At 41.7% G+C, this 25,986-nt stretch overlaps 1 protein-coding gene across 1 annotated transcript in view; it reads left to right on the forward strand.

Moving 5' to 3' along the window:
- The first annotated feature begins 298 nt into the window (after positions 1–298).
- Positions 299–25,986, forward strand: part of VWA3B (von Willebrand factor A domain containing 3B) — a 77,237-nt gene continuing 51,549 nt past the window's right edge. The window contains exons 1-9 of the mRNA XM_009943900.2: positions 299–377; positions 1,792–1,876; positions 3,499–3,717; positions 5,619–5,713; positions 8,091–8,341; positions 10,446–10,605; positions 15,706–15,875; positions 17,779–17,903; positions 25,340–25,456. Coding sequence (XP_009942202.2) covers positions 1,837–1,876; positions 3,499–3,717; positions 5,619–5,713; positions 8,091–8,341; positions 10,446–10,605; positions 15,706–15,875; positions 17,779–17,903; positions 25,340–25,456 — 1,177 coding nt within the window. The 5' untranslated portion in view covers positions 299–377; positions 1,792–1,836. The remainder of the gene's footprint in view (positions 378–1,791; positions 1,877–3,498; positions 3,718–5,618; positions 5,714–8,090; positions 8,342–10,445; positions 10,606–15,705; positions 15,876–17,778; positions 17,904–25,339; positions 25,457–25,986) is intronic.

Below are 25,986 nucleotides of genomic sequence, written 5' to 3' on the forward strand. Positions count from 1 at the left end.
TCTGTGCACCTTTTCTGCAGCAGGCGGCCGCCCACCTCTGCCCTCCACGCACCTTTCCTCAGGGGCTCGGCGCCTCAGTTGGCGTGGGGCGGCAGCTCGGGCTGTGAGGCACGTGGGCTTGGCCGCGGTGTTGCCGTGTGTGGGGACAGGCTGGTCGCGGGGCCTTGGCAAACACTGCCGCGGCTGTTAAGAACTCTAAGCGCTTGGGGGGTGAAGGTTTTAGCAGATTGTTTGCACTGGCCGGAGTGGAAGGGTAGAGGTGCCCAGATGAACTCTCGTTCACCTTTTGAAAATAACCTGTTTTCATCCAAACTTTGGGCTGAAGGTTGTCCTGGCTGTCGTCGTTTTTGAACTCTCTTGCCTTTCCAAGACTTGAGGTAAACTCACTGTTTCAATTGGAAATTTCGTTTTTGCATTCTTTTTGTTTCCTTTCATATGCTCCTTTCCATACGGCACCAGCATTTCATCTCCGGCTGCTGCTCAAGCGGCTGGGGGTGGTGCGGGAGGCTAACGCAAGGGAAATCCTGTTGCCGCACCCCTGGGCATCTGGAACATGAGAGGGCACCTGGGATTTGTTCCCTGGTGCTGGCTGCTGCTTGAAATGTGTCTCAGCTATTACTGTGAGAGCATGTGGCACTCTTCTGCAGCCTGAGAGACAAAGGGCACGAGTCTGGGGGCTTGCTATGGCCGTTCACTACAGGCTCTGTCTGCCATGGCTCCCCTCTGGCAAGGGCTCCTTTTTACTCCGCTGACACCAAATCCAGGCTAGTCAGGGGTTGTGCTGCTGGGGGGCATCTTCTGCACAATGCCTCGGGTGTCAGGGTGTGGAACAGAGTCCTGTTTTGTTAAAGTCCTCCCTGCCCTTCACACTGTTCATGTCTTTCTTCGTGAGCAGGACAAAGACTGGAATGGCTTATATGTTTCCATATAGGTATTTAAACCCATATAAGAGGAATAAATAACATGTTCAGTTCTGCAGTGAAGAAAGAGGGAGGAGGCTAAGTCTTTGGGTTATTATTTTATCCCATTTTTGCTTTTCCCATAGGAAATTCTGCTTGATGACAATAGCTAGCAGCTGGCCTGCTAGTGATTCATAAATATCCCTCATTCATTCATCTTATTTATTAAAAGAAGTACCAGGTAAATGTCAAAACATGGTGTCTCAAAGCAATACACTCAGCCAATATATGCTACCTTGCTTCGTCTGGCGTTTTGTTTTCTATTCATATGCTGTGTCTTATTCACAATTGGGCCTTATACCACATACACTTACATGTATACATGCATAATTCTTTTTCTTTGTGAATCATCTTGTAGTCTAAGAGGCAAAGTTATGAATCTCTTCACAAAATTGCATGTCAGATACTCCCAGGTTTAGTCATAAATTGGATTATAGGAAAGCTAAGGTATAATGCAAAGCAGTAATAGAATATAATACAACTGACTGACAGCAGGCCAAAACACAGCACTGGTTTTTCTAGCATATCTGTGTGGAAACTTCCACACTGGCTCTTTTTTATGAAAATTTAGAGGGAAGGAAGGGAAACTGTATTACCAATTTCCCACTTTCCTATTGCTGAGTATGGGGCTCCTTGTCGAATCTGACTTCAGCCTTTCTTGACATGGGCAGTAGCTGTCCTTTTTCATTTATAATATTTTTTCCCTTGAGGAAAATCTTGATCTTAACGTTCTGCAGTATATTATTGCCTGGGCCTGTGGAGCTGGTCTCCAGTTCATATTGACCTGTGCATGGGAATTTTTAAATTTTTTTTAAACATAATAATTCCTCAGGTTTTTAAGAAGAAGTCAAAGAGGAGCTGCCAATCAAAATCTGCCATGACCGGCAATCTATCTAAGAGACTTGCCTGGAGCGACTGTGAGTATTTCAGGACTATTTTTTCATAGATTCCGTATTTTCCTGAATAACTTCCAGTTTTGTTTGCAGCATTGTGGTGTGCATGCTGCTAGCTGTGTGCAAGCCATCCTGAAGCAGTGCTTGTTTGACGTGTGCTGTATGTGGGGTGCTGTGCTGGACTTTCTGCGTTTTCGGAGGAAGAAACTGGGAATGACTGTTCAAGTGACTATAAACAGTACCTGACTACATACAAAGCTCAAACAGCTGCAAACCTTTACCTGCGCCTCTCTCTAGTTGACATCTGTCACTGTTGCTTCTGTACGGAACAGAGGAGGAGGACTGGTAAAATGCCAACCTTCTACAGGCATGCCAGCCTAGCACCCTGCTTGTAGGGCTGGTGGAGGAGCTAGTACCAGCCTGCACCAGGTAGAAGCCTACTTATCACTGAAAGATGACTTCTGAAGATAAAGTCTTCCTTTATGTATTACTGAGGAACAGTCTATCTAATGAACCTTTGTAACCAGGTCAGGTGTTGTAACATTTGATCTTAGCAGAGAGTTCTGATCATATTCCATATTAGACTGAAGGTTATTTTTTAGTCTATTATTTTTAGTCTACCTAGACTGTTTAGATAGAAGTACCCTTCTTGGTATTTTGGACCAGTTTGATCCGTGTGGTACATTTACAGCCAGCTTACAGTATATGAGCAATGGGGAACAGGGATACTCCAGATAATGTTGGTGCTGAGGAAAATGGACAGAAACATCAAAAGACCACAGAAAATAAACTTAGATACAGCTAGGGTATTTAATCAACTAGAGCCAGCTTAGCTCATGCAGAGTATTTTGGGAATGGACAGGAAATACCAAAGTCCTCCTAGAAACTCTATGCTGAGGAACAGAGGCATTGCTGTTGTCATCACTTCCATTTCTGCCTCAACCACTCTAGGCTCTGGGCTGTCTCTGCTACTAGCCCAGCCAACTATACATCGTTGCTGAGATATGTTCGTTGTTCTGTAGAACTTATTAAACTGGACTTTCGTGTGCATGGTTTCCTGTGCATGCACATAATCCATCACAGCCTCGACTAGGTACTGCCAGAACCATTGTTTACACTTCAGATAAATGATGTGAGGAGAGCGGGTTTCACCAGCCTTGCAATAAAGTCAGGATCTGCTGCTGATGCTGCTATTGCTTATGGTGGGAGTTCAACATATAATTGTTAAGAAATCTTTGATTTTTTGCGTAATGCTTCTAATATGTATGTAATGCTGGTCTGACAATCTCTGAGTGCCTATTATGAATTCTGATTCCGAAGATTTAGGAGGGATGTCTTAGGAGCTGGAAGAATTGCCATTTGGCAAACTGGACTTAGTTTTCAGGGCTTGGATTTCAGCATACAAGAGATATTACCTTTAACAAATTGAAGGTGTATGTATATGGATGAATAAAAGACGTAACAGTAGTAGATGTGTAGGACTGAGAGGAACTTTCTGGATTATGAACATTGTTCAGTACAACAAAAGAAAACAAGAGGCAAGCCCTATGTGTACAGAGCACCACGGAGTACAGGTAAAGAAAGGAGATAATTCAAGTGAATTGTTTGGTTAAAGTGTTTGTTTCCCTCATTTCTCTTTACAACAGCTGCCTTTGATTCAAAGCACAGACAAGATCCTGAAGATTGCCATGAGGCCCACAAGAGGAAATCAAACGAGAAGCAAAGGAGGCTGGCAGTCAGTCAGTGGGACACGGATATACAACCCCTCGTTTCATCTTCTAAATGGCTTGAAGTTCATGGGCTCAAAAGAAACAAATTGTCCCTATCCCAGATTTTGTCACAGATTGGATTCCAGCACAGGAAAGGTATAAGACAAATTAATAATAGAATAATTAAAAAACTCCAACTTTGAATTGAGGTCTGTAGTGTCACGCTGATTTTACACCCCAGCGTACACAGAGTTTTTCACATTGTCTCTTATCTTATGATAATGGCAGAAAGGGAAGCTCTATCTACAGTTGCTAACATTGCCAGTTCAGAGAACTGAGAAACTCCATCTCCTTTTGATCTGAGAAGGATTTAGGATCTGAGAAGGGCTTTCCTTACTCAACTGTACTGTTGCTTTACCCGAGGCTCCAGTTCAAATCCTCTCCAATTTAGCTATAGCTAACTATATAAATAATATAACTCATGCTGCTGAGGCTGTTAGTCTTTTTCCTGCAAACAGCATAGCATAAGATCTCTGTCTGTTTTTAGACAGCAAATATAATTTATGCTGTGCCATAATCTGCAATCTATTAGTTGATCATCAGGGTTAGCCAGCCTTCTTGGGAATAGTATATTATTTCCAGGGATCCAGCTTTAAGGAAGCAGTTAGATTTGATTAGAATTCAGGCTACTTTTCGTGCAAAGTCAGGCTATAGAAAAATGTTCCTTTGCGGTTATCTGACAGCTGGAGGGGAAGAGTTTGCTAATAATTATTAATCACTGCCATAATAATACTTTGCAGAGCATGGTAAAATATTCATTTCTTTGAAGAGCTTGCTGCCTGAGAAGCAGGAATTGTAATGTATTGCAATTGTTCTAGGTTGCATAATTTAAGATTTTGGCTGGCTTGTGTCCACGGGTCATTCAAAGATCAACAGCGCAGATCGTGAAATCCCGTATGCTGTAGATGAAGAAGAAGCTGTTAAGCAAGCTTAACGTTGTTACAGTGTAATTTTAGGAGCAGAATGTACTAGCTTAGCAGGGCAGCATGCTGTACAGAATAACTGCTTTGTGATGTTAAATATTCCCACCCCTGATGTTTTCTTGTCAATGGAGATCCTGTAGAAGTTTTCCAGCTACTGAAAGAGCACAGTGCAACCTTTTCCTTAGTTGCACCCACTTCTGCACGCATTTGGTTGTGTAAGAGAACAGCATTATCTGTACCAGATTTTGTATTTGGTTTGATGGACAAATATTTGCGAGTCCTGTTGTGAGGTAAATGGGTAATACCGAAGTTTAATTGCCTAAACCTTTCATTTATTAAAGTCCCATGTAGCTTTTTGGCCTAGAAATAATTAAATGTAGGGGTTTTCCCCACTTCTGGCTAAACTGGCAGGGAGCTGCAAGAGCGGGGCTGCTCCGTGGAAGAAAAATGAGCCAGGAGCCAAAGGGGACCACAGCCCAGGCAGAGCCCTCACTGCCCAGGTGCAGTCCTGCAGCGTCTACGCACCGCAAGCAGAGCAGGGTGCTGTTAACAGTGCCCACCGTCCGCCCCAGGGAAGGCGAGGTGATGAACCAGGTCTAGGGTCCAGCCAGGGAGTGCAGCCAGCAGCAGTGGGAGATGGAGCCAGAGACGAGACTGGAGACAAGGCCACAACACAGGTCGAAAAGCTACATCCAGGAGACAGAACTGGAGACAAGGCTGTGACATAGGGCTGAAGGTCTGTCCAGGAGAGAGGTCCACTGGCAGAACTTGAGACAGGTACACCTACAACACAGCTAAAGCAAAGACTGGGTGCGCAGGCCTGAGCGCCCTGGGTGGAAACCCCAGGTGAGGCAATCAAGGCCTGTTGGTGCCCTCAGGGCCCCAACATAAATACAGCCAGAAAAAAATGTAAAACAAAAATGTGATTAGAATTTCACTCAAGTTTCTTAACATCAAGAGTTCAATACAGATGTACGTGCCTCATGCTTGGATGGTGTTGACAACAACCTGAAAAACATCTGTTTGAAGTAATCCTTATGATTACCAACTTGATCTTTGTAACTTTTACTGTAGATTATGTGACGACCTTGGGGAAACTTGTGGCTTCTCGGTATGCAGATGGTCTGTTTCCTCAATACAAGAGAGCACACGATGGCAGCGTGTATAACGTAAGTGTGCCTGACCTGTGGTGACTTCCCTGTGCGCTTAGAAATTATTATCACTGTAGCATAATGATGTGACTAAAATGGCTACCTATGGCATGAAATACTTATAGTCTTTGTGTGAGAACTTTATCTCTTGATCTTTTTTTTCTCTGATTTGTGAAACTGTTAGTGACAATAATCAACAGTGGGGAAGCTAGATACCTTTTTCTTTTTTTTCCTTGCAAAGTCTTATGGTCTTGCCTTGGTGCGGCATTGCAGTAAATCTTTCCAGACAAGACTGCAGTTTCTAAGCAACATTTACCCTTTCTTGAAAGAAGGAACACTTAAAAAGAAGATGCTCAGCTGAGTTAAAAAAAATAAAATCGTAGTCAATAAAACAAATGGGGATGCTGAAATAAGAAGACATAATGTGCTGTCATTGCCGATGCAAAGTGCTGCTTTACTTAGTGCCAACGGGTCACAAAAGGCTCAGCCTACTCTATAGAGACAGCTAGCTGGATCTCTGCCCAGGCTTATGTTCTAAGGAATGTCTTAGCAACAGCTGCTGGCGGCCCCATTGTGAAGAGGATGGATTCTGATTGAAGAGATACGCGTGCGAGTGAGGAGGGGAGAGAGTTAATTCATACAGGATTTTACAGAAGCGAGTGGCTTGTCATTTTTGTCTGATAACCGAGTCACTTCTGAAGCACAAGGCCTAAAAATGAGAAAAGAACCATTTCAGGGGGCCTTTTCCCCTCATTTTTTTTTCCCCATTAGTTCCATATGAAATATCTACATACGGTGTTTTAATCTTAGAACGTGTTGGGAGCAGTAGGAAAGATATTTCTGGTAGCATTAAGGTAGCAATGCCACTATACAAGACCTGATGAAATCTCATTTAGAGTATTGTGTACAGTTAGCACAAGCTGAGAAGAAACAATTCAAATCAGAACAGGTACTGGGAAGAGCTAGTAGGATGAACTATGAAGTGCTGATCTTATAAGAGGGCTTGGTTGATGCTGACATGTGTAAGACATAAGAGAAGACTGACAAAGGGTAGCATTATTGCCTTTGAATGCCTACAGAAAGGCAAGTTGCAGGGATAGGGCAAAGCTATAGTTTTCCATGCTAAAAGGCATACTAGTCCAAGAATAAATGGGTATGAACTGCCATGAGTAAATTTAGGCTGGACAGTTAGAAGTTTTCCAGCCCTCAGAGAAATGGGAATCTGGACTGGCCAGCTACAAGTGAAGGGGTGGTGCAAGAAAACTACTTTATTCTAAGATGGAATTGGCTCAGTGTAGTGCAATAAGCTTCTTTGTGTGATTCTGACCATCATAGGAGGAAACTGGATTTTCTAAGTGCTCCTTCGCAGGCCTGCATTCCTTTGGCAGACAGCCTGAGACTCTGTATCTGGGAGGCACATTACAGGGCTCTAGCTGACATTAAAGAACAGAGAAAAATACAAATGAGAGGAAGAAGTGCGCAGACTGACACACGAAGTATGTTGCCCCTGAGAGATGTTCTTGTTTGAAAACATTCATATCTCCAAGATTTTGTACTTGGTCCTGAAAAAGTAGTTGGAGTTAGAAGGTAGCCAGTAAATTAGCTTACATGGGTCAGAGATACTGGGGGAATGTCTTTATTGGAACTTGCGTTGAATTTTTAAACCTACAAATCATTTTACATGGTGAACGTGTATACGTATATTCATAGGGAGGGGCTGCTTTTTTTAATACTGAATCTAATTTTTTCTTATTTTACTGATATAGCGTGGGAAGTTTTAGTTGTTGATTGCAGTTGCCTAAACTAAATTTGCCTAAGCACCTACCCACAAATAGTTAAGCTGTAATACTGGCCATTGTTAGTGAAATAATAGTACAAACAGGAAGCATTTTACATTTTCCTTTCAAATGCTGAAGACAAGGTGGAGATTGAAGTGGCCCGGAACCAAACTGTACGGTCTCTTGTATCGCTGTGCAAAATTTTAAGAGCCAGTCAAAATTCTGGTCTAAGAAGGTACAAAGTTTCTGTGTCGTTGTTTGTTCACCCATCTGCTCTGCAGCGCTTTCTACATCCTAGCCTGTGTTCAGCTCATTCTAATTGCTCCAGTCTTGAGACAGACAAGTCAGACAACCCACTGGCACTGTCCCATGCTTGTATAAAAAGATTGTGAAAAGCAATTAGGACAAAATGCAGTGTCTTTTCTTTTATAGCTTAGATGCATTTGTCAAGTATTTGCTCTTGAAATAGTGGAAAAAAAATGGGTTGTTTTCACTGCTACCTTGGCTGGCATATCTGGCACTTGGAAACCAGCTACTGCAGCTGTGCTAAGCTTGGGGCTGCATTTGTATTGTTTGTTTTGACGTTCAATTTCTTTTTCTCCCTTATTCAAATAAAGCTGACAGCCAAAAAAGAACTGATTCTTCATTTTGTGGATGGTCTAATGAGAGCTATTGAGCTATACAAGCAGCGAATGGAATGGCTAACCAGTGAGAGCCGGCAGATATTTGGAGTGATTCAAGAACGGTGCATTGTCATTGTTTTGGATTTTGGCAGTGTGGCTCCAGCTGAATTTGATCTGTGTCGGGATGCACTTTCTGTGGTACTTGTGGAACAAGTGACCCAAATTGCCAAATTCAACCTCATTCGGTAAGCAGAAAGAATCACAGAATCATGGAATCACAGAATGCTTTGGGTTGGAAGCGACCTTTAGAGGTCATCTAGCCCAACCCCCCTGCAGTGAGCAGGGACATCTGCAGTTAGATCAGGTTGCTCAGAGCCCCATCCAGCCTGGCCTCGAATGTTTCCAGGGATGGGGCCTCCACTGCCTCTCTGGGCAACCTGTTCCAGTGTTTCACCACCCTCAATGTGAAAAATTTCTTCCTTATATCTAGTCTGAATCTACCCTCTTTTAGTTCAAAACCATTACCCCTTATCCTATTGCTACAGGCCCAACTAAAAAGTCTGTCTCCATCTTTCTTGTAAGCCCTGTTTAAGTAGCGAAAGGCTGCAATAAGGTCTCCCTGGAACCTTCTCTGCTCCAGGCTGAACAAAGAAGTCCATGTCTGCCCATTGCTGGAGAATAAAAAGGAGCCTCATATTGTATAGACATGTGTTTGGCTAATATACTTTCTGTAGTGGAGATTGTCATGATTCATGTCATGGTAATATCTATAGATCTTCCACCACTTTTCACCCACAGTCATGCTGAGCTTGCTACTTCCAGTTAACAGAAGACCATTGTTACCCTGAGGAACAGAAAAAGATTAAGAGAACACAAATACTGGTATATGCCTTCTACAAATGTATCACAGAAAAACAGAAAGAGAAGATTACTTTGCAATAGCAGTAATGCTCTTCAGGCATCTTAAGTATTACAGAGTGAAACAGTGAGGTCCCATCTGACTGCCTAGGCATTCTTGTGTCTTTAGGCATTACAGATTTCTGCTTTACAGCTAAATGTACACTCCCCCAGGTGCCATAGGCACAGGCATAGTCATTTGTATTTCTATAGATTTCCATGGTCACAGAAATCAATAGCAGAACTAGGAAACAATACTAGATTTCCATAACAAAAGACAAGTGCTTGTTCGCTAACATGAGTAAATGAATTTGGGTTTAGTTTCAAATAGAAGAATAGAAGCAGCTCTTCATATTTATGTATGTCTGCACAAATTCTCATATATGCATAAAGGTTTGAATGGTAAAGCTTGGGTTTGGATAGATTAATGGCATTTTGTGAATATGAAAAAAATGATGCACAAATCAGGTCATATAATTTTAAAATTTGTTCCACAACGATAACGTACAACTACACTGTGATTCTTAAAGTTATTTTGCCTAAGCTTTATCCTACAGATTTTATTCTGATGCCTTTTCTTAATTCTCTATCTTGTGATACAACCGATATTTGAAAAGTAGAAGATAACTTCCATAGCTTTTGAGAAGCACAGAAAACCTTTTCTTTAAAAATGATCTGCAAAGCCAAGTCAAAATCGAGGTGCAATAACTGTATTCATCGATTTGTTTGTTTGTGCCGGAGGGAGACAAAGGACAATATGGCATATAAATCATTGCTTTAAAACAGTCTTGGAAAACATACTTGTCTTTCAGATTTGCAGGAAGCTCTTCAAATAGTGCTTGATGGAATGTCACAGATACTGGAGCCAGTTGTTTTGTTTTAATTTGCTTGCTGTCTTTTTATGTACAAATGCAAAGGCATATATGCTTATATACTTTGTGCTTCTGTACTGCCATTAAGACTAAGGCCTTTGATCAATTAAAATATCAGAAAGGTTAGCATCACAAATTTTGTTTTGATGGGTAGATAACGATCAGCCCTACCACAAAAAAAGCATCTCAGTTAACATTGTCTGACACAAAGGTCATGCAGCAAGTTGTGGAAAGAGACCTGTGGATGGCTGATTTTTTTTTCATACAGTTATTTTAAAAAAACTGATTGTGTTTTTGTGTTAAGGGGAGATATGCATTAGGTACTGTTTTTAAAGTACTTTAGCTCTCTTGACCTTACTTTGGAAACAGTTGTCTCAAAAAAATTCTTATAAATAACTATTTTTCTAAGGGTTTTGTTTTTGCTGTACTTCTTTTATTGCAAGTCTAGATTTAGTATCTGCAGTTTATTGTATTTATTACTTAAGAGTATAAAGGCATAGTAACAATAGCAGAGCTCGACTCTTTTGCTCTGCCAGCATTATTCTCACTACTTCTGATTTATCGTTAATGGCATTTTCAGGGCTGCTCAGGATCTTACGAAGTGGCAACAGAAATCTGCTCCTGTGTCTGAGCGTACTGTAAAGTCTGCTGTTACGTGGCTCTGGAAGCTGGACTATATGACAGCTGCCAGCCATACCAGCTCTGCTGAAGCCCTGCTGGAAGCCATGAGTGATGAGGCGGTAAGCTCATACATCTTTTCAGAAGCCTCGAGTAAATCCAAGAATACTCAGTGCCAGAGCCAGACTGGCTATTGTGATTTGCCCTGATGAATATTGCAAAGATAAATATTAATGACAGCATTTGGAAAGTATTTTTTTCCCCAAGTGTAGCTGCATACTATGTTTACTGATGGCTTGTTTATGTAAATATACTGTATTTTGAATGCAGAGACTTGTTTATTTTCTTTTCTAGAGTACACAGAACACATAACATATTCAGTCATTAAAGGAAAGAGAAAACATCTTCCCTTCCACTTTCTTTGCCATTTATGTTTTTCAGGGCTTCAACTTTATGAGAAAATTGCTAGTATCAGCATTTTTGAAAACAGGGAAACCATTTTTATTTTGTTATGTATTTAAAGTGTTCATGAAAAATGATATTTAAAATCCAAAATAGTATGTACACAGATTTATTTAAGCATTAACTCATGGTAGGGGTATGCAAGTCCTTTTTCAGCAGAGTCTCTTCCAGGACAAAAAGGCAAAGTATGCACAGGTTACCCTGCAATTAAATTCTCTCTGTTCCTAAAAGTACCATATTACTTTATTCGTTACAGCAGAGTCACAAGACATAAAACATATATGCCATCATTTGAGCTAGTCACTTAAAACTTGTGTTAGAGATATTTTATGAAATCTTATGATTGTATGAAAATTGCTTACAATCTACATTGTTTCAGTTCCCTAGCACCCAAATTTAATGGAAAATTTGGCCTACTCTGTGTGGACTAGAATAATTGGTTTTCACTGCCATTAAGATCCATCCCTGTGCACAGATCCAATCCTAACTCCTTTGTAAATCTCATTCTGGGACATTGTTTGAAGGAGAAGATAAGTTTGGCTTGAGTTTCCTTCTGGTTCCCTGTGCTGGTGAATTCTCATCCAGATGCACCTTGATGTTTGGAAACTGATATTAAAAATGAACTGGGTGAGGAACATATTGTGCAACAGTGAGATTTTTTATGACTGCTTTTTTAAATGCCTCCATAATTTTTATTAACATTTTCAATTTGCAGTATATTACTGATTTGCTGGTGGGAATCGAAAAAGATTGAATTTAGATTTCAGTGTTGTCTGGATGAATAAAAGGCTTGTTGGACCTGGTGGGTCTGCGTACGAATAAACAGAAATTAAAATCCATCCAACAGTGAGACATCCATTATTTTTTTCTGGGCATCGGTGGGCTAATGGGTAATCTGGCAGAATCAGTTGTGGCAGGTGCTCAGCGTAAAACTTCAATTACTCCTAAATACAGTCATTATCATTCATAACTGACAGTTCACTTGAGTGCAAGCTTCACTGTACTGCAGGCTGGGGCAGACCCCATTCAGTCCTAGGCAAAAGCTGCACAGTCACTGAACAGTCGTAAATGACTCATTCCTCAGAACTGGCTTCATCTACAGAAGTTGCTCCAAAACAATACCTATTTTTTTCCCTAGGCTTGGCTCTTCTTGTCATTCCTTTAGCTGAGCTTTTCTTTCCACGTGTAGTGACTCCCTAGATTTCCTTTCCTCATAACCTGTCAGGCCGAAGCTCAAGATCTCTCTCCTGTAAGGTTGCAGTCCTTTGAGTTCTACCTGCCACAGATGCAACCACAGTGTTTAACTTGCGGTTCTGTACAGGTGCCACTCCATAAAGTGTGGGTCACCCGTCCAAAACACACCTCCCCATCAAGGTAAAGACTGTGAGAAACTGTTCACGTTGTTCTCCTTCCTGTTCCTGTATGAAGTCTGCTTGCTTGTTTAGATGGCTGTATAAATTATAATTTTCAAAATACGAAGGACTAAATGGAAAGGTTTTAACCTTCCCCACTAATCTGTAAGAAACATTTCCTCTGTGGTATCGTATTGCTGGGTTTGTAGTTAAGTACAGTGAAACATCTGTGGTTAGCATTTTTTTAATTTTCTTGTGAGGAGTTGGTTTTGCATCAGCTATACTCAAGAAATGTCAGCATTTTGAAAGTTGCAGAGGCAGGCAGTAAATCCTTTGGAGGAAGTGTAAAAATTGATATCCTTATTGAATATCAAGTTTACCAATTATTGGCAGTCTCAGGAGGTACGGGGAGAAGATGTAAATCTGAAGGAACACAGGGAAAAGTGATTGTGCAATATTCATGCATTCTGCTAGGCCAGGAGCCTCTTCAGCAAAAGGAATAGGAATGAGGTGTTGTCCAAGGACTGGGTCTCAGCTGGGAGAGCTATGTGCATGCTTGGAGAGCTTTTTAGCTGGATGAAACAGAGAGGCAACCTTGTAAAACTGAAGTAAAGCACAGATAGGTGCAACAGTTTTTTCTCTGTGCACCATTTTCTAAAGCTAATAAGCATTTTGTTAATCTTGCACTTTAATGAAAAACATTCATTCTTCCCTTCAACCATGGTATTTGTCTAGCATTAACAGTGATACCAGGACAGCTGGCTGACCACAGACCTGGTTGCTCCCAAGCAAGTGTGGTCTGTAACTACGGGCTCTGCCACCCACATGGAGTGTCTCAACCCCTCTACAAGATCCAAGGGAAGCCCGAGATGGCAAGGTGCTGCTTCGTTAATTTGCTTGGTCTTAGCCTGAGATTGGGTTGCTGCTTGGGAGAGATGTCTTCCAGTGCTGAGGATTAGCCCAAGTATTTGTGGCAGAAGGTAGAGCAGGGAGAGAGCTTGAGATCCAGAAGTCTGTGTCAGTTTTTATCAGCATGTTTACGATGTGGGACAGTATAGGCATTCTACAGCCTGGAAGCTTTGAGTACAAACTGGACAAAAGATGTGCATGTGTCAGTGCATTGGCTCAGGGAGCTAAAATATAAATCAGTATCAAAGGCAGTGGTGGAAACGCATGAACACACTTACAAGTGATACTGAATTTGATTTGCTACTGCATGAAATTATGTGGGTGTAGAAATATTTCCTCAGTGCCATCCCAGACTGAAATAGTTATCTTCTCTTCTGTGGTGCGTGTCCGGGGATTCTTAATCATACTCGAGCATAGTTTTTCAGTTAATCAACTATTTATCAGGTATTTACCAGTTGGTATGTACTGTGCCGTAGGACTGATATGCTATACCTATTGTCTTGAACATCATCTTGTGATAGCTGTTGTTACATTTGTTTTTAATGACAGTGAAAATTCAAGAATCATAATTACTATGATGATTGTTAGCATGAATAAGTGCAGGTAACATAAAATCTCTCATAAGGTAATACTCAAGCAATAACTAAAGGACATTTCTTCAGCTTCCCTCTCTTCTTGCAATAACATTTTCAGAATATGAGTGTGTGTGGTCATAATAAACCTGCCAAGCTCCCTCTGCCTTTGGAAGTATAAAAAATATGAATTACCTATAAATACCAGCACTAGTATTCAAAAGAACGATGCATCTTTCCTACCCTCACTATACATGCTGCCGGTAAAAGCATGTCTAGTATTTAAGTTCCTACTGATTTTCAGCCCTGGCAAGGCACGAACATAGCATCTCTCTTCATAGAAGTGGAATGCGGTACAGAGCCTTCTTCTAACTGATAATACAGTTGTCCTTCCTTATACCTCTCTTTCATTTCAGTTCTGTGGAAAGGGACTTGCACTGGGCAGAATCAGACCTAGGGGCTGTGGGCCAGGTTCTCTTCTCACTTCAGCAATTTCTATGTGGACTTCATTTGAATTACTAACTGTCCTGGTTTGGGCTGGGACAGAGTTAATTTTCCTCCCAGGAGCTGCTGTGTTTCGGATTTAGTATGAGACGAATTTTGGTAATACACTGAAGTTTGTAGTTGTTGCTAAGAAATCAAGGACTTTTCCCAGTTTCCCATATTTGGCTAATGAGCAGGTGTACAGGAGCTGGGAGGGAGCAGAGCCAGGCAGCAAGCCCAAGCTGGCCAACAGAAATATTCCATATCATGGACGTCATGCTCAGTTTGTAAATGGGGGTTGGCGGGGGGCAGGAACACTATTATCCAGGAATTTGAACTTTTCTGTGTGTTTGAACTTTTCCATGAGTTCAGTCTTTTTTCCATGAGTTCGGTGAGTTTGGTAAAATCCATGAGTTCCATGAAAACTGTGAGCTCCGGCAAATCCGCGAGCTCTGGGAAATCCACAGGTTCATTACTCCAGGACTGGCTGCACAACTGGTCGTCAGGTGGTGAGAAAAAATTATATTGTGTATAGCTTGTTTTGCATATTCTTTATTATAATTATCATTATCATTATCATCACTATTATTACTATTTCCTTTGTTGTCTTATTAAACTGTCTTTATCTCAAAGCACAAGTTTTACTTGTTGTCCATTCTCCTCCCCACCCCACTGGGAGGAGGAGTGAATAAGTGGCTGCGTGATCCTAGTTGCCGGCTGCCGGCTTAAACCACAATAGTTCTTTTTGGCACCCTAAGTAGGGTGCATAAAGAATATGCAAAACAAGCTATACACAATACAATTTTTTCCTCATTGCCAGATGACCAATGGCACAGCCAGTCCCCGAGCAGCGATCACAGAACCCATGGATTTCCCGGAGCTTACAGTTTTTGCAGAACTCACAGATTTCACCAAACTTGCCAAACTCATGGAAAATCCAAGACCGAACATGGGAAAGTTTGAACTCAGGAAAAGATCAGACTCCCGGAAAAGAGCGTTCCTGCTCCCCGCCAGCCTTCATTTATAAATTGAACAAGATGTCCATGGCATGGAATATTTCCGTTGGCCAGCTTGGGCTCGCTGCCTGGCTCTGCTCCCTCCCACCTCTTGTACACCTGCTCATTAGTCAAACATTGGAAAACAGAAAAACTCCTTGATTTCTTAGCAATGACTAAAAACATCAGTGTATTATCAACATTCTTCTCATACTAAATCCGAAACACAGCAGCTCCTGGGAGGAAAATTAAATCTATCCCAGCCAAAGCCAGGACATTAGTATGAATGAGTGAGAACCAGAGATCTGAAAATCTCACAGCCCAAGCAGTGCATCAGTTCTACCAAATTTTCCTACCAGTACTCAGCACAGGATAGCGCTTGAATAACTACCAGGCATCTGTGTAAACAACGTGTTCCAATTCCCAATTTTTCTTCTGTTTAATAACAGGTTGAAGCTGTTTATTACTTTGCTGTGGGTGATGTTCCAGTGGACGCAAAGCAGCTGCTCCTTGAGAAGGTTTCTCATGGTCCCTGTCCAGTCAACACTGTATCTTTCAATGCTAGGGAAGATGAAACTATTATTTTTCTGAAAGAGTTGAGCCGTTTGGCCTCTGGCAGGTATGACAAAGAATAACAGTAATGATTTGAATACTTGTGAAGTGCTTTGCTGCTAGGTATGGTATCTGAAGATATCTGAATATAATCGCTGTTTTACTCACAAGGAAAATGAGACAAAGCAGTTCAGTAAGTGATCTGGGGAAATGGGGGAAGTAGTATACGAGATATGACTAAAATTTGGAACCTACTCGAACAGACCAGCATCAGTCCATATATGTACTCATTGGCTTGCAGAAAGGCCATTGCTTTTTTATACTCTAAATCATCTGTCATCTGCTCCTCTTTTGAAGTCTGAAATATTGTTCAGGGGCAAGGGTCACAACATAAACTGGAACAAGTTTTTATTGTATTGATTTGTACAGTGGTAATATCCACAGGCACCAGCAAAGGATCTAGAGTTGTGTTGGATCAAGTGCCATATAGACATGTATTGAAAAGGTAATGCCTGCCTTAAATGGGCAGTTCCTGGAACATCAGAAAATTGATGTGATGTTATCCATCAGGCCTGGCTGTGTGGAAAAGCGGTTCTGTACCATGTTCTCTAGCATCTATTTGGTGTACTTGGTGGAAACTGATATATTCCACATGGTTTGTTGGCTACTTTATCCTGGGAATCAGCCATGTGGTGAGAATCAGCCTTCAGTAGAAAGGGATAATAAAACTTTAATCTTGATTCTGATATCAAAATAAGAAAAACAAATGAACAAATGCAAAACCCCACAATACCAAACTTGTGCTGAACAGCAGGAGGGCAGTAGGAGTCAGTAGGTGTTTGTCTGCTTAGCGGAAGTCACCATACAATTACAGAGCTGTGAAATGGCTACTAGCTCTTTATGTTTCACCATTGTTGGTACAAGAGCGGGAAGACGTCCAACAGCAGAAATCTCCCAAATGACAACAGAGCAATTGGTAAGATGGCAGCTGCTTAGCTCTTTTATAGCCATCTGTGTTTAGAAGTAGCTTTTAAGAGATGGAGCATCTGCCAAAAAAAAAAAAAAGACTGGGAAAGTGTTATATTTGCTCTGGTCTGATTTGTTTCTAAAATGATTGCGGTCATTTAAAACTGGGGTACCTCCATGATACCAGGTACATTGTCAGTCACCATCCTTCATTTTCTTTTGGCAGTGTTTTTGCCTTCTTTATAATAGGAAAGTGAATGTTTCTTATGTGGTACAGAAAGAGACAAAAAGGGTTGTGGCAGGGAGCTGAGAGGAATTATTTTGTTTCACATGATTCGCACTGTCTTCTTTTTGCACAAGTCTGGCTTTGGCACAGAGACTTAGTGGGCCGATTGATATCTTGTTGGTGGGTATTTGCCCATTAACTGTCTATAAGTTTAGTCAACTTTCCCAGAGGAGTGGCCAAGTTCATGGACTTTTCATGGCTTGAGCCATGAGTGTATTTCTGTTTTAGAAATTTCTTGCTCTGAGAGCTTTTCAGTTTTGACAATGGGGGTAAATGAAATCTGCTTGGCTTCCTAATTTGTATGTTGATAATGAAATAAATGTTCCTGTTGGGCTTTCAACTGTGAGGATAATCTGATAAAAACGTGTTAGTGTCATCTCAGACATCTCAAATGACATGCTTGCTCAGCATGTTAAAAGCATTAATTAAGATTAGATTTCCAGGAAGTCTGAAAAGTAAGGTGCCTTGGAGTAAATGATACCAAGATGAAAGGATGTTCTTCATGAAAAGACTTCAGAATGTATAAAAATATACATATACACAGTTTGATACTATTCATAGTGTTACTGTAGTTGAAGGTTTGGGTATCTTGAATAGATAAGCAAATAATTCTGAAGCTGTACACCACTATGATCTTGCATGTGTGACATACATCTTGTTAAAATTAGCGAAGTAGTTGTGTAGTTTACGTACTGGTGAAAACTCATTTGTGTTACAGATTCCATGCTTTTGCTGAGAAGAATGACTATAGAGATGCTACTGGACCTGCACTGAAATGTGAAGAGGATGAAAAAGGTCTAATTGCCCTGAATTCCAGAAAAGTGAAAGGGCGAATGCCACTAGGTAGACAATATAAAACCCCATATGTTACTGATTTTCTCAGCAAGGTTTCAGAATAGAAATGTAATACAGGAACTTGCTAACGGTGGCAGAGAGGAACCTCATGAGGTTCAACAAAGGCAAATGCAGGGTCCTGCACCTGGGGAGGAACAACCCCATGCATCAGTACAGATTTGGAGTGGACCTGCTGGAGTGCAGCTCTGCAGAGAGGGACCTGGGTGTCCTGGTGGATGACAGGTTAACCATGAGCCAGCAGTGTGCCCCGGCTGCCAAGAAAGCCAATGGGATCCTGGGGTGCATCAAGAAGAGTGTGGCCAGCAGGACGAGGGAGGTTCTCCTTCCCCTCTACACTGCCCTAGTGAGGCCTCATCTGGAGTACTGTGTCCAGTTCTGGGCTCCCCAGTTCAAGAAAGATGAGGAACTACTGGAGAGAGTCCAGCGGAGGGCTACAAGGATGGTGAGGGGACTGGAACATCTCTCCTACGAGGAGAGGCTGAGGGAGCTGGGCTTGTTCAGCCTGAAGAAGAGAAGGCTGCGAGGGGACCTAATATATGCTTACAAGTATCTGAAGGGTGGGTGTCAGGAGGATGGGGCCAAGCTCTTTTCAGTAGTGCCCAGTGACAGGACAAGGGGCAATGGGCACAAAGTGAAGCACAGGAAGTTCCATCTGAACATGAGGAAGAACTTCTTCCCTCTGAGGGTGACGGAGCCCTGGAACAGGCTGCCCAGGGAGGTTGTGGAGTCTCCTTCTCTGGAGATATTCAAGACCCGCCTGGACAAGGTCCTGTGCAGCCTACTGTAGGTGACCCTGCTTCGGCAGGGGGGTTGGACTAGATGACCCACAGAGGTCCCTTCCAACGCCTACCATTCTGTGATTCTGTGAAGTGTAAAATCAAAAGAAGCCTTCTGTAGGCATGGGTGGGGTGAGAACAGGACTGGTCAAATGGAAATTCTCTGAGTGGGAAGGAGAGGGAAAGTAAAAGAGAGAAGTGAAGAGAATAGAGGATATGCATGTGAGAATGAGAGAGAAGTGAATAAAGGGAGAATAACATTTATTTACACAGATGAAGAATAGTACTGGTGTGGTTATGCCAGTGACCTTGTGGAAATGTATAGAGAAATGGCAGATAGGAAGAGGAACAGTGTGGAAAACTATCTGATACAACAGCCACATCAACACAGGCGAAGTTCATACATAACATAAGGGGATTAAATCCGCATGAGGTTGACTTGCTTCTCTCAAGATCTGAATATGTCATAAAGACAGGTAACAAGCGCAGTAAAATAACCGTAGACAAGAAGGTGCAAAGAGGAGGGGTAAACACTGATGAAAAAACCCCAAGAGTACATAAATAACAGAAAGAATGTTTTACTTGGGGGGTGGAGCTGGGCAGAAAGCTCTCAGTGTGTTTCTTATTAGTCACAGTGCTACTTCCTCTGCGATGTCAGCCTTCCTTTTCAGTGGGACTGGACTGGGGTTTCAGCCAGGTTGGGAGGAGACCGGTTTGTGATGTGAAGTGAGGCTCTGTATGTCAAGTCTGATGTCTTTATCAGCAGGAAATTAAATAAGTAAGAAATATTTCTTTTAAATATCTGGAGGCAGAAGACATCTTTATTCTCATGGCTCACATCCTCGTTATGCTGAGGGGCATTAGTGTTGCCCCAAAGGTAGAACAGCGTTATCCTCTTCTTACTGCTAGGGAATGTATGGCATAAGGTGGATTTAGTGAGTCACCTAAGGTCGTTTGCCAGTCTTGGACAAACTGGCCCATATTTCCTGGATTGTAGTCTAGTTCCATGTGTACTAGCCTATCCTTCCTGAGGACTGTGATTATAACAGCACGAGAGAACCATAGTGGGGGGGCCAGAATTAGCAGAGTGAGGTATCACCTGTTTTTTTGCTTTGTGAAGAGACACTCAAGCCTCACCCATGCAGGGTTTAGAAACCAAGAGCAGAGTATGCTTCAAAACCCTGTCTCTCATTCCGTACTCATTCAGAGCAGTATAATGATCGCCTTCACACTGCTACGAGTGCTTCCTTGCTGGACGCCATTTGGGGGTGTGCGTGGAGGAAGCTGGCTTCCTATTCCTCCTGGCAGCCAGCCTGTTTCAATAGATGGGCCTAGAGCTCCTGTATGACTGAAATTACTTCCTCACCACTGTTTCTAAAGCTGAAAGCTGAATAGTTTTAATCGCTCAAAAGGGCAGTAATCTCCTTGAAGTGCATTGTCTGTTGTGTCTTATTGCTATTATGGAGTAGGATTTACACATTAAAAAGGAACACAATTAGCTTTCTGCATTTATGGGGTATTATAAGCCCAGTCATGACATCACTGGCAGCCAATCGGAGCGTTTCAGTCATATGCAGAATCTGAAGTCCTTTCAGAAAAGAAAACACATTGGAGACATTATTCTGGTCTGTGTCTGATGTCTCTTATTTCAGAGACTTCTTCAAGGGTGTAGAAGGCAATAATAATAAAAGTGTCGACTACTCACTAATGGGCTCTGAAACTGGTTCTTGGATGTGTGGCACAAACTGTACAAGGAAATAAATAGAGAATGAACCAGAGATTCAATCTTCCAAATGTGGTGTTTCTTGAAAATAAGGGGAAGCACAGGAATATTTTGATTATGTTTCTTTTTGCACCATGAACACAACAGCTTTAAACTGAAACTCATCATTATGTTTTATGGACTGGAAAAACTGTTTTAAGGGCATCTGATAGTTTTCTGGGTATCCACTGAATAACAGCATTTTGCAAATACAAGATATCTTCATGTTCACTCTTTTTCAGCTGCTTAACCAAAACAAGTCGGAAGTGAACTATTTAAAACTTTAGATAAGAGCTCCATTCTCCCCTGTTTTGCATCTTGAGCAGTCATTTAGAAAATGAGCGTGAGAAACTGCCAAATTTGAATTTTTTTTTTACACTCATTTTGAATGGGTGCTTGAGATCAAAACAGGTGTAAGCTAGTGAAGAATTAAGATCCTTATTTTGGCAGACTCAAATTTACTTAAGGCAGAGAAATGCTTTTACATAAAGCCTAATTTCACCAATGCAGTGATATCTCCTCATCCAGCACAGATTTTCTTGTTATCACTTCTGCCTACATTCTTTGTGTAGCTTCTTAATCTGCAAAAAAGCTGCAGAATTAAGCAATCCTGTTATGTAGTTAAAATTACAAGTGGAAGGGAGGCGAAATTTAAGTTGGTACTCGAAGGCATAGAGGGCAAGAGATGGTGGAAGTTGTGGATAAGAAGGTTCTTGCTGAAAAGCAGCACAGTTGTGTCATCTGCTTGGAATGACAGCGAGATTAGTGCTAAACAGGGTTTGAAAAGCAATGGTGTTTTGAACTAGATCCTGAAATGAACAGTGGGTCCTCGCTGGCTGAAACGGAAACAACAGCAAATCTCTGTGCAATGTTTTTCTGTGTGGTGGAATAGATGAGCCGATATGTGTAAAGAAAATGCAAATGGACTGACAGGATTTGACTAGTGACAAATCCAAAGCGGGTCATGTCTGACCTTGGGAACAGTGTGAGGCTGTATTCTTAGGTGTGCTAGATTTTCCACATGTACCTGATAGTCCCAGGGAAAATTTCAGGTTGCTGTGTCTGAATGGGAAGCATAAGAGCTCCAGGCTCCTGTATGACACTGAAGTCAATGAACTCTGCACTGTTTATGTACACAGACATGGGAGAGACCGAAACCTCCCTTTGGAGAGCCAGAATCATGACTTAAGAGAAGCCACTTTGCCTACAAGCTGCAGCAAAGATTGTTGCCTCTGCTTTTTCCTTGCATGCGCTTTGTCGAATCTTAGCAGCCTAACCTTGGCCTGGCAAATCTCTTTGCTAATGTGTAGAGTGATGCAGATAGCCCCTCTATGATACCACATGGAATACAAAGTTCATTTGCTTTGTCCATTTGCCCAGTGGGAAAGGGACAGGACTGGGCTACAGTGAGCTTCAGCACTGCTTGACATGGCAGGCACGCAGGTAGAGCTGCGTACTCCCCCCCCTGCGCTCCTTTGTACCTCCATTCATCCCCCTCTAAGTGGGGATTCTAAAAATCAACGCTTGAGGGAATATTGCTATGTTCTGCTGCCACGTAGAGGCTGCGGAAGGGACCAGCAGTGAAAAAAGGAAATTGCCCGTCTTGCCTTGCAGGCAAATGAAGTTTAAAATAGATACTATTCCATTGTATTTGGATTTGCTTGCTTCCGCGGTCTAGGTCGGATAATGAGAGAAGTAAGAAATGCTTCTGTTTTCCATGAGTTGCTTTTGTGTTGGTATTTGCTTGATGTTTTACAGATACTGTAAATTTTCCAGGCTTTTTTTTTTTTTTTGTATGGGCTTTTTTTCTCAGCAGGTTTTATATCTTGAGTATGAAACCAAATGGGTTACAGTGACTTGTCAAACTGGATGAGTTTGTCTGCTGGGAGGTAGGTGTGGAAAAGCTGCTGCTTTTAAGATTGCCTGACAGTGTTAAATACCTGGGAAATGGAAATGAGGGCAGTTATGAATTTCCGTGTACATGTGCAAGTGTGTTTGTGTTTTTGCTTAGACCTACCATCTTGCCTCTCAATGTGCTGGTGTCAGCAAAACACTTCGGCCCCTCGCCGCAGGCTCTCCCCGCACCCTTCCCCATCCTCTTTCTCTTTCTCAGGGCCTCCCTCCTCCAGAGCAGAAATGGTGTTCAACCAAGGGCAGGGCACGGCTGAAACATTACCCAGCATGAGGTGCTCTGCAGGGTCGCGATGGCTGCAGAGAGAGCCCGGACCAACCGATGGCCCTTGGCACAAGCTGGGGGAAGGCAGAAGGGCGTGGAGGCCGGTTCTGTCGTGCATGTCCGGTGGCCGCCCTCTTTCCGTTGCCCTGTGGTGGTTTTTGAATCGGAACTGGGGGGTCCCCAGGGGTCTGGCCGTTAAACCGCCAGCCAGGGCGGCTGCGAGGAGCGCTTCACGGCGGGGGGATGGGGAGGGCCCTTTCCCTTGCGGGATAAAGTGATATTTTTAAGCCGAGGTCTTTCTTGGGACACGGGCGCCTGGAGGTGTGCAAGGGCCAGTGGGCCTGCAACAGTTGGGGACTGCACTCCCGGGGGGTGGCTTCCAGCTGCTTCTCGGTTGGTGGCCCCCAGAAATGTCACGGCTGAGTTGCGAGCGTGGGGAATTTAAACCGAAGAGAGGTTCATGCTTCCTTGGTCGTTTTTCCCTGATGTGCTTTGAGGGGCAGGCCGCAGGCTGAGAACCACACCTGGAAGATGGTGTGCATTGTATGTGTATGTGTCTTTTGAGTCTGGGGGCTCAGCATCGAAGGGCACAGCTTTTCCTTCCCACTCTTAGCTGCAGAGGAAGAGAGGCCAAGGTGGAGGTGGAGGTGAGCCTCCGCTGCAGAGAGAGAAACTTGCTTTGGTTGTGACTGCTTGCAACCTGCTCTCCCAGTGAATCAGAGAAAAACTCTTGCCAGATAAGAGGTTTTCTAAGCAACCTGACCTTCATAATGTGCAGTTGTTGATGCCTGCATTTGTCTTGTATTATAAGTGTCATCAAACACACTGGCTTTGAAAGTGCATGCAGTTTTTACTGTACTGTGCTGCAGCATAAATAAGGAAAAATTACCTTCTTGTGTAATACCAGTTCAACACACATAACTTACTGGGGACAGTACCAGTAATCCTGTACATCTGATGAGTCCACAGCATCAAATTAAAGGGAAATGAAGCAACACAATGCTATCATCAGTATGTTGTTAGTATATTGTTTTAAAGGTAGTTGAAACATGCATACTTCTTTCAGTATTTTTAAACATAACATTAAAAATGTTCATAAAATTATATCTGGATCCCAGCAGTTGATTGTTTATGGATGATACCCAGATTTAGCTGGAGACAGCTCCACTGGAATTGCATTCTCAACAGTCTTAAACTTAGAAATATGTGCATGTGTGGTATGAATGCATGTATCTTGTGGTTTTAACTGACAACCGATGTGTGTACATATATTCAATGGCTGACTACTCATCAAAAAATGTCTGGCTCTCTAATTGCTGGAATTTTGCCAGTGCTCAGATTTTGCATGTTCTGTGTTTCTGGGGAGGGGTTGTTTATAAAACAAAAGTCGACTTCTTTCTGAAGTGTTTGAACAGAATACTTTTCTTAAACTTCAGAGGTAATGATAACAGACTGGGGGTTTTTTCCCCTTTTGTGTTTGATGTTGTGGAATGATCTGCTTTATTAAAGCCTTTTGTGATTTAGGAGATGTTGATCTTTGTCCCAATAGCTTAAACAGATGTTTTTGAAATACAGGAAGGTCCCAGGAGATGGCAGTGTACAATAGCACATTTCAAAATATTTCTTGGAAACTAAAAGCATTTCACAATTAGAATTGAATTGTTATTTTGCAAAACTTTTGTATCATTATTTCAGGGAAGTTTATCAAAGAACAAAATGATCAGGTTTGTTTCTTTACTGATAGCCTACTTCAGTGGATAATTTTTCATGTCTTATCTTTTATACAGTGAACCACCACTGTATGTTAACTGAACCACTAGATAAGATATAGTTTGCCTTGTTCAGCATATTTATGTGCAATTCAGTAATAGGTTGTAGTCTGCATTTGTGGGTAGGATAGCTCATGATTCAACTTCTTTTATATTTTTACTGTAACACTACACACAGATTTTCTGTATTGTCCTATATTGTGATTTAAACTCTGAGACCAACCTAATTTCACACATTTTTTAGTAGTATTCATGCTGCTTGGGTATACATGGTGCCTCAATTTTAATAATTGTACATTACTAGATAAATACATATTAGTTTTTTTAATCAAGACAAATATATATCTAATATTAAGAAAACTTTGTATCAGCTCTAGCTTTGGATTTTTCCATTTTTTTTTGAGAATATAGCCTGATAGTAAAACTTTTTTTTTTTAGCATTTATTTATGACTGTTGAGAATTATTAGGATGAAGATTAACTTATCTTAGCAAAATTTTATCACATACTCTTTAGGAAGAGAAGATTTAAGTATAGATAATGGTATTTATGTACTTTAACGGAACTGAAAGAGTTGAAAATATCTTTGAGTCTAATATTTGGAGCCAGCTTTTACAAGGAAGTCCAGGGGAGAATATGTGAATTTCTTTGTGGAGTTTCCTTATTATTATCTAAGAGTGTTAAAAAGGATTTGCTTCTGTTGTGGGAACAATCTGTGGCCAACTCTGGAGGTTACTTCCACCATGCTAAGCACCTCTCATGTCCTGGTGCCAGCTTAGAGCCCTTTTTTTGAAGTCTATCAAAGAACAGCAATGGGACCTCAAGAAAACAAGGCTATATGGCAACATCTCACTAAACGCAATGACTTTGTGGTAATTGAGGACTTAAAAAAAGCAGAAATTGCCTGAAAATGTCAAGTTCTTTTTATGATTTCATTTGCAGTAGCTGGTGTCCGTGAAGATGTCTTTTTGATCTGGAAGGAGTTGGAGGAAGCCAGGAGTACAGTGAGGCAAATTCAGAAGATTTTATCAGAATCTGACCAGCCTGCTTCTCGAGATGGTATCATCTATGTTTCTTTCAACAGTTACCGTTATATTCATATCAAGATTTTATTTGTGAACAGTTTTGATTACACATCAATTTGGGGATGATTTTCTCAGAAATGTCTGTATACAGGTAACACCTATACTTGACGTGTAAACTTGGGGTTTCTTAAAACTTTCCATTACAAATCTCTGTTTACTATTGTTTAAACTTGCTGGATTTTAACAGCTCAGACTGAAATACACCATTTTTAGTTCACCAGTGACTAGGTTTAGAAACTGCCTTGATTTCAAGACATTGGAATTTTTTGTGATCTCTACCTCTCTGCCTGCGCCAGTAAATATTTGATTTTATTCTACACAGTGCTGTGGAAGTACCTCATCTCTCTCCATCACGGTCTTCTCAGGATAGCCTCCAACCTGGTAGCTAGTTCATTCCTCTAAAAAGGAAGAAGTGTGGGTTTGACTTAGTCAAAGGTAGAGGCTTGAAACCAATCTGGAAGAGTGCTCTGACAACTCATGTATTAAGAAACATGGAAGAGCACC

Source organism: Opisthocomus hoazin, chromosome 1, assembly GCF_030867145.1.
Source record: "Opisthocomus hoazin isolate bOpiHoa1 chromosome 1, bOpiHoa1.hap1, whole genome shotgun sequence".
Classification (NCBI taxonomy): domain Eukaryota; kingdom Metazoa; phylum Chordata; class Aves; order Opisthocomiformes; family Opisthocomidae; genus Opisthocomus; species Opisthocomus hoazin.